We start from the raw sequence: 15,102 nt of genomic DNA, 5'->3' as shown, positions 1-15,102 counted from the left end.
TCAAACGCTCCTCAAAATGTCAAAATCAACTTTTAGCCTGAAATTTCATACCAGCTTCTATTCCCAAAATCATAATTATAAATCAATTATAATTTAAGTATATATTTCTCATCGCTTATCCAAATAGGTCCAGATATAATATAACATAAGAGCTGACACAAACACGACTACATATCAATTATATATATATTTGGAAAAATTACTCATAAATCTCAATTAAGAAAATTGAATATAGATATGTTTCAAAATTTTCATACTTTAAATTTACATATTTACAATTTGAATCACGTCATTTATAAATAACTTTGCAAGAAATTGAATTTCTTAAAACCTGTTGTAATTAATATTTTCATCCCAGACTCAGGGACTGTTTTTCGGTCATCCATGTCTATACCTATATATGTCAATCAATTAAGCAGAGGTCGATAATTGATTGGAAGTGATAGCTTCCAAGAGATGATAGGCAATAAATATTTCTTTAATATCTCACAATGCTCTCAGCCATGACAGACCAATACCGTATTCATGTACATGGAGAAACTTACAGGCACCTTCGGCACCAAATTATAGCGTTTTTTTTTTAAGGCATCTATACATTAATAAAATAATAACTAAATGTATATCTTCCTTGATCAAATAGTAAACTGAAAATTTAAGGAAAGTATCGAGCAAGAACAGTATGAAAAGAGAGACTATCTCAAGAAGCCAAGGTTGACAAGTAATAACACTATATATATAAGCTCGTCGCTCAAGAACCAAATGGAAGTATCAACGTAGAAGCTTATTATCAAATAGAAAGTGATTTCGGAGAGATAATGAATCACCCATGGCATGACCACCCAATGAGGCTGGAACGAGACGTAGCAAACCCCTTTGAATGCAGTGGATGCAAAGAACTAGGGTTTGGCCCTAGGTACCAGTGTGAAATGGATTGTCCCTTTGTCCTACACGAGGACTGTTTCAAGGCTCGGCCTACGGACCCATCCAGAACCCATCCATTCATGGGTAGCTGCAGTTTCCAGTTTCTCTGGGAACCTCCCGGCGGACCGAACCGCCGATTGTGCGACGCTTGCGGGAGGGACGTTAAAGGGTTTGTGTATCATGATCAGTATAAACACAAGCTTGACTTGCACCCTTGTTGCATGAACCTTAAGAGCACCATGTCCGATCCTTATAATAGGATGACGCTGATTCTTAAGGACAAAATGCCCTCCAAGTGTGTGAAATGTGAGAGGAAGGATTTAAAAGTACCGAGCAAAGGGTCGTTCAGAGGGTGGTCCTACGTGTCTTCTTGCGGAAACTATTGTTACCATGTCTGTTGTGTGAAGAAATTGATTCTGGATAACTGGGAAAATGGCTATTTCAATGTTGGTCCCTCTTCTTCTTCTTCGTCTCCAGGAGGAAGAAACTTGTCCATAGATGAGACTGCAAGCTCGAGCTCGATCACGTCAGCCAAAAGTTCTTTGGCCTTGGCAAGAAGAGGCTCGTCAAGATCATCTTTCACTCGTGGACTGATCAAACTGGCGAAGATAGGTTTCAGCGTTATAATATCAGTTCTATTTGGAAATCCAACTCCACTTTTTACCGCTCTCGCTGAAAAGTTACTGGATTGAAGCAAAAGGATACAGTTCCAGTATATGATACACGCACGCACACACACACACATATATAATTTATGTAATGGCATTTTTATACTGCTCGTAATCCTCGAGTTTTGTTTGTATTATGTGTGACGAACTTGTGTTAACCGATGATTGATCCAAGTCTCTGCCAATTGGGTTCGTCTTCTGTTGGCACTTGGTTGTACTTTTGCACTGTTTTTGCTGATGATAATGAAACTCTCTTTCACTTTGTTTTCTTTTACGGGATCCTCCAACCTTTAAATTTTAGGTTTAAGTCCAGATTGATTTCTTTTTGAATTTGTGTTTTTTTGCTTTAAAGAACATTCCAGGTTTCGAATGTGAGGCTTCAAGAAGAAATATTGTTTTGTATGTAAATCGAACTCTGGATGTGATAAACCATCTAGACACGAGGTTGCAAACTAGAACTCATAAGATTACGACATATCATTAAAAAGATAAAATAATTGCATATTATAAATCTCAAATGGATGATTTCGATGGATTTTTAATGAAAAAGACTTAGATATTTAGTTCTTACATTGTGTCCTCTTGGCGTGTTGGATTTTTTAATAGATTAACAAATACTATTACTAGCGCTTTGAAATTCCCTTGATCTGATGGTCAAAAAAAAAATTCTCTTCATCTAATTTAATTGGGTAAAAATATTAAACATATAAACTTAATTATCTAAGTTTTGTTTATTTTGAAAGTGATGGAAATAGAGGGAACAACCGTTGATCTTTTGCCTTCATGTTCCAAAACCACACGCAAGTAGAATCACTACGACTTATCCAGTTAATTTTTTAAAAGAAGAAGAAGAAGAAGAAGAAGAATCACTGGGACCCAACTTATGCTACACGCGGCAGATACACGACTAGATTAAAGAAAGGGAGAGAAGAGTTTCTAGACGTAAAGAAACTCATAATGCCTTTTCTCTCTCCTCCTCTTTCGATTCTTCAGGGCGGTGGGAGTGTGTCTTTCACGGAATCTTCCTCTTTATAATAATGTTTCGTCATTTTGTTCCTTTTTTTTTAAATCTTTAATGGTGGTGTCTTTGGTTTTTGCGACAATAATCAGATTTGAGGGCTTCAACGACGACAAATCTCACATAGCGGTTTAGATTTGCGTTTTTTGGGATTGGGTTTTGATGATAATGGTCCTGCTCCCTGATAATGCAGTTTTAGGCTTGAATTTCTAGGAAGCCCTTTTCTCATATATGGTTATAATATGAGTTACTACTTTTAGTTTTTAAAAAACTAGTTAACTAATTTGAGTAAATTAAAAAAAGTTAAATTAGTTATTTATAATAAATATGTGTTGTTTTTCCTAAAATATCTTGGCTAATTAGGTGTATTGATTAGAATTATCATTATCATAAGAACTATCTTGGAAAAAAATGGATAAATATAAAAGACAAAATAGATTGAGGTCTTATATTTAGTATCAAAATAAAATTTAAACGAGTTCTTATATTAAAGACTGGAGGTAGAATTTCTAAAGAGAATAACCTCTCCCACTTTTTCGTCCATGGGTCATTATTTGAATTTTAAAAATAAGAAATTCAAAAATAAGAAATAAATATTATTTTCTTTTTTGGGTTCTAATACACCCAAATCAATCACGGGTGAATTTTTTATAAAACCCAACATTTTCCAATTGAATTAGGTTTTTAGAAATATCTTACAATATATGAAGAGTTTTGTTTTGATTTACGTGAAATCACTTCTTTTTAAGTTATTGTAAATGGTTGCTAGACTCGCTCTGAATGGATTTACTCTTTACGAACTCCCCTTTCAATCTCACATATTTAAGTGCTCTAGCATGACCACGGACACATGATGTCTCTGAGTGTTCTTATATCGTTAATCCTTTTCCTGCATACAAAGCAATTGATCTCTCGATGATTTGTTCGTACATTGATCTTATGATTCAGATGTCTTAAATTTACTTACAGACATTTTTTGCATGGTTAACCCAATTCCTCTCGAGCTAGAAGTCAAATAGCCTTTCTCAAATGTATAATATCAATGCACAATTATAATAAAGAACGTCTTAGACGTCAACATAATTTTAAGTAATATTCCTTTTGCCCATATATCACTTTAATAGGGAACAATCATTTTCCTAGCATAAAACTTTTAAATCAATCTATTTAGGATAACCATAGGATATATGCTAAAGTAGCTGGCATGCGTTGAATTATATCTCTATAATATTGTCAAAATCAAAGAATATCAATAAAAGACTTAATTACACCTTTTATGGGCCAATAAAAAGCAAGGTTCTATTCGCATTCTTCATGTTCTGCTTTTTAGAACAGAAGGTATGAATTGCATAATTACTCTTATATCGTGACATTTTGATGTTGTCATTAGCATATTATTCTTCCGGTCACCCATTTTGTAGTGTATACATTATAAAATAGGTCTTATATTTAGGATCAAAAGAGTACAAATTTACGTCTAAAAACACACACACACACAGAGTATAAACCTAAAGTCTTCAACTCTTCTCATTTCGTATGACATCAGCTTGGAATAATTTATTGTGGAAGTTGGGGTTTGTGAGCTAACTTTAATTAGTTTTACAGTCTTGTATTGATCAACGATTAATTACTTGAATTAATTAAGTCTCTAAAGTTTCATAACCAAGTTATAAATATATTGACTGACTTCTGATCTGGCTTAAAAAATTATAATTGACTGACTTGTTTCTTTTAATTAACTCTGGCTTTCTGCACAAAACCATTCAAGCTTGGGTGACTAATAAATGAATCCATTATAAAGTCACTTTGTCCTAGATCCCATCGATATTTGGCTTCTCCAAATAAAATTTGTTTTATTGAACAATCCAATCCTGAATGTATGCTGGCACAGAAAAGTGGGATCAATGTAAGTTGATGTATTCAACATCTATGAAAATATTGCCGTAAAACGCTAATAACATGTTAATCTCATTAATAAAAACATTTTAGTTTAACATATTTAATACGCACTATACAAGTTATTATGAACAACGGACATTGTGTAATTAAGTGAATATGTGTGCTGTGCACGTATTATTATTTTTTCATGTTATTTATTTTGGTCCAACTAATCTGACCATGATTATTAAAGCACTAGCTCGCGTTGATTTAAAGAAAATCCACCTCATATTTACGGTTCAAACTGGCATGTTTCCAAGACAATCAGACAGATTACGTTCTTTTTTTTTTGGGAAAAAAAAAAGAACCACTAGGACTTAACTTCTGGAGGATACGCCGCTAATTAAAGAAAGGTAGAGTAGAGCTTCTAAATATAAGTGAACTTCATAATGCAGTTTAGGGGTTCTTTTGCTGAAAACTAAACCATGATTTTAGAAATAATTTTATGGAGTTTAAAATAAACATGTGAAAATAATTTTATCTTGATTAATATGAAAATAATTTTTTAAAATGTTTTTGAAACATCCCAAACACTCCTTAGCCTTGAATTTCCGGGGAGCCTTTTTCTTAGTTATTTCAAAAGAGAATAACCTCTTCCACCTTTTTCTCTACGGATCATTATTTGAATTTTAAAAGTAATAAATTAAAAGATAATTAAATAATGTAATATTTGCCAAAATCCCTTACTTTTGGATCTTTCATAGAACCCGATATCTCCCACTCACACTTGATGTATTTTTTTTTTTTTTCATGACCATGTGTACATGATGTCTCAATTAGCAGTACAAAACAATTGATCTCTTGACGATTTGTCCTTACATCAATTTTATACTTTAGATAACCTAAGATTACTTATATACACTTTTTTCTGTGGTCAATCTAATCCCCTGGGGTTAGTTTAAAAACCATGTAGAAATTTATATAATAATATTATAAGAGACATCATCATAATTTGAAGTAATCTTTCTTTCACCCGCACGCGCGCGCGCACACACATATATATGTATATCACTTTAATAGGAAACAATCGTTTTCCTAGCAACGCCATCTAGCACGACCACTAGCTATATGATAAAGTAGAATACGTTGAATGATATTTTCATGATATTGCCAAACTCAAAGGATATCAATACAAAATTAATGGCAGAATTACAATGAGTTCTCAAAGAAGAAAAATAATTACAAAATAAATTCAGAAGTTGTCATTTCTTACTTTGAAACTTGTCATTACATGCTGTTTAGGTTGTTATTCGAATTATTTTAGTAACTATTTTACTTCCTTAGGACCTTATTGTAATTCTCCCAAAATTAAGTATACATAATGAAAAGCAAGAACCTATTCGCTTGCTTCATGTTATGTTCCTTGTCTCATATCCTAAGAGCCCCTGTCATTTTGATTTTTCTTTTTTTGTCATGAACACTATACAAACACACAATATATAGACCCAAATTCTTCTACTCTTCTTATTTTGTATGATGTCCAATTCGAATCATTTGTTGTCTCGTTAGAAGTATCATGGATTTGGGGTGAGTGGGGTTTGCGAGCTAACTTTAATTACGCCTCCAGAAGTTTCATTAACTATACACAATTATAATTAGTCATTACGTTGTGAAGAATAAATAAAGTTGTTAATTAAAATTATGCAGTAGTGGAATCATTACGTCAGTGTCATCGTGCGTCTCTTTCTCCGGTAAGTCTTCCATGTTCTTCTTCGTTGTCCCTTCGTCTTGGAAGTTGGGACAAAATTGATGGACCAAATCGATTACGCGCGTAACTAAGACAAACTTGAGAAATTTAATTAATTCATTGTCACTTCTCTTGTATGTGGGAACTGAGGGAATAGGATGAAATCCTTTTTCTTCGTCAACGATGGATATATCAATTAAACGGCTGGAAAGAGAATGGTATATAATAACCAAACCTAAAAGAATATAATCATAACTAAATTATATAATTACATTGACTGACTTCTGGCCCAAAAACATTATAATTTACTTAACTCTGGCTTTCTGTACAAAACTATTCAAACTTGGGTGACTGATAAATGAATTCATCATATATATAAAGTCCCTTGCTTGCAGATACGATCGATATATTTGACTCCCCAAATAAAAATTATGTTTTATTGAACGATATAATTCTGAAAATATATGTTTTTAAGTAGATTTTTTTATGAATAATTTGCAAATATGATAATTGGCGGCTAATTAATTAATCAGATCGTCATGCGTTTTACGGCATTTTGTGTCTTTTTGCGTCTATCATTTTTCAGTGCTCGATCATGTCATGTGAAAATGAATTAGTCATGATCTTAAGTTCATTTTCATTTTTTTATATTCTTGTTTTGTAATTTTATTTTATGAATTTTAGAGGAAAAGACAATAAGATTTAATGAAGCACTAGCGCAAATAGTATTTACCTTTTCGTTAATCATCTTTTTCCGCATTTTTTTTTTGGGGAAATCAATATGACAGTTAATGAGGGAAAGAGCTGTTTGGAGCATCCAAATACGCCCGCAAAAGCAAAAAAATCAATAGGATAAGTTGGAATATTATTATTTATATTCATTTCAAATTGTGCCGCTTTTAAACTGAGATCAATATAAGTTGATTTGATCTATTCAATATCTATGAAAATATTACTGTAAAACGCCAACATGTTAATCTTATTAATAAGAGAATTTTTAATTTAACATACTTTATTACATAAGTTATTATAAAGAGCCGACATAGTGTAATAAGTAAATAGGTGTGGGGTCAGGGGCGTATGTATTGTTAATTTTTAGTATTATTTAATTTGGTTCAACGAATCTAACCATGATTGTTAACAGATTAATAACTCACGTTAATTAAAGAAACATCTATCAAATGAAATGATCAACCTTGCCCAAGTCAATGTAATATAAGAGCCTACACAACGACTGCCATATATCAATCATAAATACATATGAAAATTATTTATAGGTCTCAAGTAAAAAAATAAATAAATACAGACGTGTATAAAAAAATTTTATATTTACAAGAAAAATTTGTAAATATTGAATTCCTTAAAAGCTGTTAGTATTTAATTTTTTAACGTAAGACCTACAGGCAATTTTTCCTATATATTCTTGGTCAACCATATAGAGTATATAATTGATTAGAAGTGATTAGGTACACCTCGTCGGGAAAAAAAAAAAGAAGGAAAAAGAAATGATCAGGTACGAATGCTTCTTTAATGACAGCTCAATGGTGTATTTATATATAACGCATGTTCAAAACATGCATTAAACATTAATAAAAGACCGAACATGCGAGTCGATTTAATAATAAACTGAAAACTTGAGGAAAGAAATCGAGGCGACGAACAGTACGAAAAGAGACAAACTCGAGAAGCTAAGGTTGACCAGAAATAACACCATATAAACTCGTCCAGAACCAGATGAAAGTCTCAAGGTATAGAAGCTCTTCAGTGAGAAATAGAAAGAGAAAGTGATTTTGGAGAGAGACAATGGATCACCCACGGCATTAGAATAATCACCCAATGAGGCTGAAACGAAACGAAGGAAAGCCATTTGTGTGCGGTGGATGCAAAGAACTAGGGTTTGGCCCAAGGTACCAATGTGCCAAGAATTGTGATTTCGTCCTTCACGAGGTCTTTTTGAAGGCTCGCCCTTCAGACCCACCCAAAACCCATCCATTCCTGGGTGACTGCGGATTCAAGTTTTTCTGGGAACTCCCGGCCACCACAACCACCGGCAGTGCGATGCTTGTCAGATGGGCATACGAGGTTTCATGTATCATGATGAGTCCAGACACAAGCTGGACTTGCATCATTGTTGCATGAACCTTAAGAGCTCCATGTTTGCTGGCTATTATAGGATGATGATGCTGAATCTTAAGTGCAAAATGCCCTTCAACTCCAAGTGCCTGAAATGCCAGAGGAATGATCCGAAAGTACAGAACAGATGGCCGTTCAGAGGGTGGTCGTAAGTGTCCTTTCTTGGAAAGTATTGTTACCATGTCTATTGTGTGAAGAAATTGATTCTGCATAACTGGGAAAGGGGCTATTTCGATGTTGCTTCTTCTGCTTGGCCTTGAAGAGGAAAAGGCTGGTTCAAAGGTGAGACTGCTGCGAACTCGTCAAGAAGAAGGGGCGTGCAAAGTGATAGAAGCTGGGTCACATCAGCCACAACATCTTCGGCCTTCATCAATGGCGGTTCTTCTTCTTCTGCTCGGTTCGGCGATGAGACTGTGAAGTCATCAAGAAGTAGAAGCGTGCAAAGTGATGGAAGCTCGATCACACCAGCCACAAGCTCTTCGGAGAAAATAGGTTTCAGAGTTATAATATCAGTTCCATTCGGAAATCCAACTCCACCGTTAGCTTCTCTCGTGGAAAACTTACTGGATTGAAGGTTGAAGTTGAATCCATTATATATGTGTGTCTTTGCGTAACGGTATTTTTATCTTAAATTGCTTATAATCCTTGAGCTATGTTTGTATCACTCCTTTTTGTGTGATCAACTTGTGATAGCCAATAATTGATCCAAGTCTCAGCTGCCAATTGGCTTTGCGTTCTCTCGGCACCGTTTACGCTAATAAAACTTCCTTCACTTTGTTTTCTTTTGCGGGACATCCTCCACCTTTTAACTTCAGTTTTAAGTCCACATTGATTTGTTTTTGAATTTTGATTCTGTATGTGTGCTTGTATAAACGATTTTTAAGTTTCGAATGCGAGGCTTTGACAAGAAATATCGATCCGTACGTAAATCGAGCTCTCTGGAATATCGTTCGAATGCATAAACAGAAAATCAGATAAATAAAATAACTTAAAATACTACAATTGTGCTACATTGTGTACCTTAAAAAGAGATTAGGAATACTAAAATTATTTATTAGGTAGGAAAATTTTTGCTTATATTATTAATTCTGAATCTTGTATCACTTCATTGTCTCCACTCAAGGACATGCCAACGGACCCAGTCGAATCCCCAACCTAGGTTATCAGTTCTGGTGCTCATCTGATACTTATCAAATTTCAACCATTCATATTTACAGCTGAAATTTAATTTTTTCATTTTTTTTTAAAAATGTTGTTTTAATAAATAGATAATCCAAAATAAATATAATCTTTTAACTATAAGTTGTTTTAAAAAATAATTTTTTAATTTAAAAATTATTAGTTGAAAATTAAATCTAGACCACTAAAACTATATTGGAATAGTATAAATTTCACCACAGCAATGAGTTTTATGATGCTCATCACTGCGACAAGCATCAAAACTGGCTTCCCTAGGCTACTGGCTAGCTTGCGCGAACCTAGTGCTTTGGTTGTCCTTGTTTAGTGCTTATCATATGATGTGCTCTGAAATATAAACCATTCAAAATATGATTTGAAATTGGGTGGCTTAGATTTAAAATTTTTAATTTAAAATTTTTTAATAAAAAATTTATTTTTCTAAGTAGTGTTAGTTATAAAATTATCTTTATCTTAAATTATATATCTATAAAAATAAAAAATTATTTTAAATATAAAAATTATTTAACTTGAATATGAACCATTCAATATCAATTTGGATGGTCCAAATTAAAATGAACACTCCATATTCATCAAAAGATGAGCATGGAAATTGGAATGTGCTCACGTGTTCTGGGTAGTTAATTTGCAAAAGAGAGCCCAGTTAAAGACTTACATATATATACACACTATTTCCAGTCCTTAATATAAGAGTTAGATAACTAATTTATATATATTTAAAAAATTAGTTAAATTAGTTATTTATAATAAATTTATGTTGTCTTCTCTAAAATATCCCAATCAATCATGTGTATTGAAACTATCTCTTATGAAAATTTCTTAATATGTGCAATCATTATAGAGATTACTTGCAGTTGAAATTGATAAATATTAGATGCAAAGTAAATTAAAATCTTATATTTAGGAACAAATTGAATTTTCAACAACTAGCTTTGGGTCAACTAATTAATGTAACCAGGATTGTCAATAGATTAGCCTACGTTGATTAAAAACATACATCAAGTCATCAACCTTCCTTGCCGAAGTCAATGTATTATAAGATCCTGCGCAACCGCCACAGCTATCAGCCAAATAGATAAAATTTGTAAAAACCTAAATTCCTTAGAACCTGCTGATATTTTAATTTTTTTTTTTTAATGGAGAGCTACGAGTAATTTCCCCTGTACCTTCTTCGTCAACTATATATAGTTATATAATTGATTGGAAATGATAGCGCCAAAGAGCAGTTAGGTACAAATGCTTATTTAATCTGATAATGCTATCAGCCCTAACAATCAGTAACGTATTTATATACGAAGAAACTTGTTGGCATCTTCGACACCGAATTATATCGAATTTTGAATAAGGTATGTAATACATTAATAAAAGACTGAGTATGTGAAACAACCGTATGAAAAGAGAGACATATAAGCTCAAGAAGCCAAGGTTGACCAGAAATAACACTATATAATGAGCTCCTCAAGAACCCAATGAAAGTAACGTAGAAGCTTAATATCATCGACAAATAGAAAGTGATTTCGGAGAAACAATGAATCACCCACGGCATTACCACCCAATGAGGCTGAAACGTGACGTAACAAATCCATTTGAATGTAGTGGATGCAAAGAACTGGGGTTTGGCCCTAGGTACCATGTGAAATGAATTGTCACTTTGTCCTGCACGAGGACTGTTTCAAGGCTCCCCGTACAGACAGATCCAGAATCCACCCATTCATGGGTAGCTGTAGATTCCAGTTCCTCTGGGAACCTGCCGGCGGACCGAATCGCCGGTTGTGCGATGCTTGTGGGAGGGACGTTCGAGGATTCCTGTATCATGATCAGTCCAAACACAAGCTTGACTTGCACCCTTGTTGCATGAACCTTAAGAGCACCATGTCTGATCCCTATGGTAGGGTGACACTGATTCTTAAGGACAAAATGCCCTCCAAGTGTGTGAAATGCAAGAGGAAGGATCTAAAAGTACAGAGCAAAGGGCCGTTCAGAGGGTGGTCCTACGTGTCCTCTTGCGGGAACTATTGCTACCATGTGTATTGTGTGAAGAAATTGATTCTGGATAATTGGGAAAGGGGCTATTTCAATGTTGGTTCGTCTTCTTCGTCTTCGTCTTCCAGGGGAAGAAGCTTGGTCAGAGGTGAGCCTGCAAGCTCATCAAGAAGTATGAGCTTAGAAAGTCATAGAAGCTTGATCACATCAGCCACAAGCTCTTCGGCCTTGGCAAGAAGAGGCTCCTCGCGGCCACCGATGTCATCTTTCACTCGTGGTTTGATCAAAATGGCGAAAATTGGTTTCAGCGTTATAATATCAGTTCTATTTGGAAATCCAACCCCACTCTTTACCGCTCTGGCCGAAAACTTGCTGAATTAAAAGGTTAGATCCTTTTTGGGCGTAGGCCCCGTATTATTCAAAAGAAAAAGGTTGGATCCTTTTATATTATGATATATATTTACGTAATTCATCGTATTTTGATATTGCTATAATCCTTGAGTTGTGTTTGTATTACACTTTTATGTTTGACGAACTTGTGATAGCCAATAATTGATCCAAGTCTCTCCCAATTGGCTTCTTGTTCTCCAGGTTACTTGGTTCCACTTTTGTATTGTTTATACTAAAAAATTTTCTTTCTTCTTTTGCAATATCCTCCATCTTTAAATCCTAGGTTTAAGTCCAGATTGGTTTCCTTTTAAGTTTCTATTTTGTTTATATAACACATATACACACAAAATTCTAAGGCTTAAATGTGAGGCTTTCAGAAGAAATATCAATCCATACATAAATCGAGCTCTAAATGTCTAAAACGCCTTGATACGAGGTTATACAAGTTACAACTCATAAGATGGCAAAAAATATCATTAAAAAAATAAAGTGACTTCATATATAAATTTCAATTGAATTATTATCATGAATTTTAAGAAAAGAAACTTGTATACTTAATCAGTGCTATATATTGTGTCCATAGTAAAATCTTGGCATGTGAATTTTTTTAATAAGTTATTTGTTCTATAAAAATCTTTAATATTACTAATATTATTGGCACTTTAAACTCTACTTGATATAATTTAAAATATTAAATGTATACAGTTAACTTGTTCTCCTATTTTTGAAAATAACTATGAAAGGCCTTACCAAAAAAAAAACTTGGAAAGGAATGAAGTTGAGATTATTTTCCTCCAACTAAAAGCGAGCAAAAGTCTAGGTGGTCCTGCTCACGGGCAAGTCGTCTGTCTAAGTGTGGAAATTTTGGCCTCTTCCATATTTGACCCATTCAATAGCTCTTCTTTCCTCTTTCTTCATAATTTACACAGTTTCTCTCGAGAGCTAAATAATTACTAGTTATATTTTTTTTTGCCGGAATTATTAATCTTATACATTGCTATCATTTCCCTTTTAATTAATCTGACCGTTCTTATGGGCAAATGCATGCCGGCATTTGTAGTTAAGTGACAAGCATACTGATAATTGTATAGACCCTCTTTTTTTTAAAATAAAAATACAACATCTGATATCCCGCCCGCACTATTTGAATTAAATGCAAACATTGTCAGAGTCTAATTCGAGACAAGTCTCTCAAAAATATTTCTATATTCAGACAAATTCAAAATCAAAATTTTATGTTTAAATTGTTATAAACTTCTTAGAGCATGTTTCATTTAAACCAAATATGCTTTTTCATCATCGCTCTCTCTTTCTCTAATAAGTCTTTTATCATTGTGCATGTTTTCCTTCATTTTAGAAGTTGCCACAAACTTGAGGGACCAGATCGACAATTAAGACGAATTTGAGGGAGTTGATTGATAAATATTACTCCCTCCGTTCCTTATTATAAGAGACAAATAACCAAATTACGTTGATAAAAAAAACAGTTAAAATTAGTTTAGGACAATTAATGTGTAAAAAGTATAATGTTTTTTCCAACAATACTCCTATTAATAAGGAGAGAGAGTATGAGAGAGAACAATTAAATTATTAAAAGAAAGAGAAGTGGGAGGGAGAGAGAATATGAGTAGGAGACAAAATAAATAGGGGTAAAATAGGAAATCAATACAAAAAACTAGAGACAAATTTTAAGTGTCTCTTATATATGGGAACATGCCATAAGCATCAAATGTCTCTTATAATAAGAAACGGAGGGAGTAAAGTTTAAGGACAGCGTCGATATTTGATGCTACTTTGAATATTTTCTTTATATAGATGGGAAATTAGTTTTCTTCGTCATTGATGTATATATCATTCAAACGGAAGTTATTATTTTATCATAATTAAATTATAATTGACGGAATCAAAATTAGTACACATCTTGATTAGCACTCTAAGCTCATCAAATTTAGACCGTCTATATTTAATTTGAACGATCCAGATTTAAAATTTTTAATTATTTATTTTTAAATAAAAAAATTTGTTTTGAAAGAATGCTAGTTAAGATATTATCTCTGTTTTGGATTCTATACACATTAAAGTAATTTTGAATTAAAAAAAATCAAATCCAGACTATCTAAATGAGATATGAACATTCTTGGGATTACTGGTTCCAATAATTGACTGACTTTTGTGTAGCTTCAAAAGATTTATACTCTAATTGACTAACTTAGCTTGTTTCTTTTAATGCTGTTTTTTTTTTTTAAACTAAACTATTCAACTTGGGCGACTTTATAATCAGAAGTCACTATCTCGTATTATAATAATGTTGTGTATTATTTATTTCTTTATTTTTGCTAAACACATATCTTGCTACTAATGGCAATATTATTCAAGATACAATTGGGTACTAAATGTAGGCACCTCTTTTAATAGGATTCAAACTTTGGTTTGTTACATTTTGAGAGACCAGCCTCTTCTGCTAGATACTTAAACCCCGTTCATCAAATCTGGCCATTATTGTTAAAAGTTTAACCTACGTCGAATGAAAAACATGCATCCGGTCATCAACCTTCCTTGTTCAAGTCAGCGTAATACAAGAGCCTACACAACCACTGCTATATTGACTTCTTTATCCTAATGGAAAGAACTCACACACCCATTATACTCAAGGGAAGTCAAATTTGTAACATTTTACTTAAGCCAAGAGTTAGGAAGGCTTGACGTCAGTTGAGCCAAACAGCTCCAAGAAACCTTGACTGTTATATATTCTGAATCCATATACTGATATTGACATTATATATTTAGATTATTTGACGGTGGAGAATATATAATCTCCTATCCTAAATGCTCGAGTACATACATATATACAAATATAGTCCTAAATGTTGTCTTTGATTTGTTTTTTGTATTGCTTTTGTCTCCAATCAGGCATTGTGTACCCGAAGAGCCGCGAATTATATTGTATTTTGAGAGTATGTAATACTATTCCGGTCCTTATTATAAGACTTGGTTGATTATGATGACCGTTCTTTTAAAACCTATTTAGATTAAATCAAACAATTTATTTGAAAGATTAACCATGATAGAAAGAAAAAACCTTAAAATTTTAAAACCACTATCATGGTTAAAAGGAATAAACTTATGTCATGAGAAATATCCATTATTAACTTGGGCCTTGGACTTCC

At 33.2% G+C, this 15,102-nt stretch overlaps 2 protein-coding genes across 2 annotated transcripts; both read left to right on the top strand.

Moving 5' to 3' along the window:
• The first annotated feature begins 815 nt into the window (after window positions 1-815).
• Window positions 816-1,613, top strand: LOC114747242 (uncharacterized). Its single transcript, XM_028935540.1, has one exon. The coding sequence runs from the start codon at window positions 816-818 to the stop codon at window positions 1,611-1,613; it is 798 nt and encodes a 265-aa protein (XP_028791373.1).
• A 9,821-nt stretch (window positions 1,614-11,434) lies between these two features.
• On the top strand, window positions 11,435-11,926 carry LOC114747241 (uncharacterized). The gene has a single exon (XM_028935539.1). The coding sequence runs from the start codon at window positions 11,435-11,437 to the stop codon at window positions 11,924-11,926; it is 492 nt and encodes a 163-aa protein (XP_028791372.1).
• The last annotated feature ends 3,176 nt before the right edge of the window (window positions 11,927-15,102 follow it).

This window comes from Neltuma alba, unplaced genomic scaffold (genome assembly GCF_004799145.2).
Source record: "Neltuma alba isolate B1F8T4 unplaced genomic scaffold, ASM479914v2 tig00005273_pilon, whole genome shotgun sequence".
NCBI lineage: Eukaryota > Viridiplantae > Streptophyta > Magnoliopsida > Fabales > Fabaceae > Neltuma > Neltuma alba.
The sequence above is the reverse complement of the archived record's forward strand: the minus strand, read 5'-3'. Positions and strand labels throughout refer to the sequence as shown.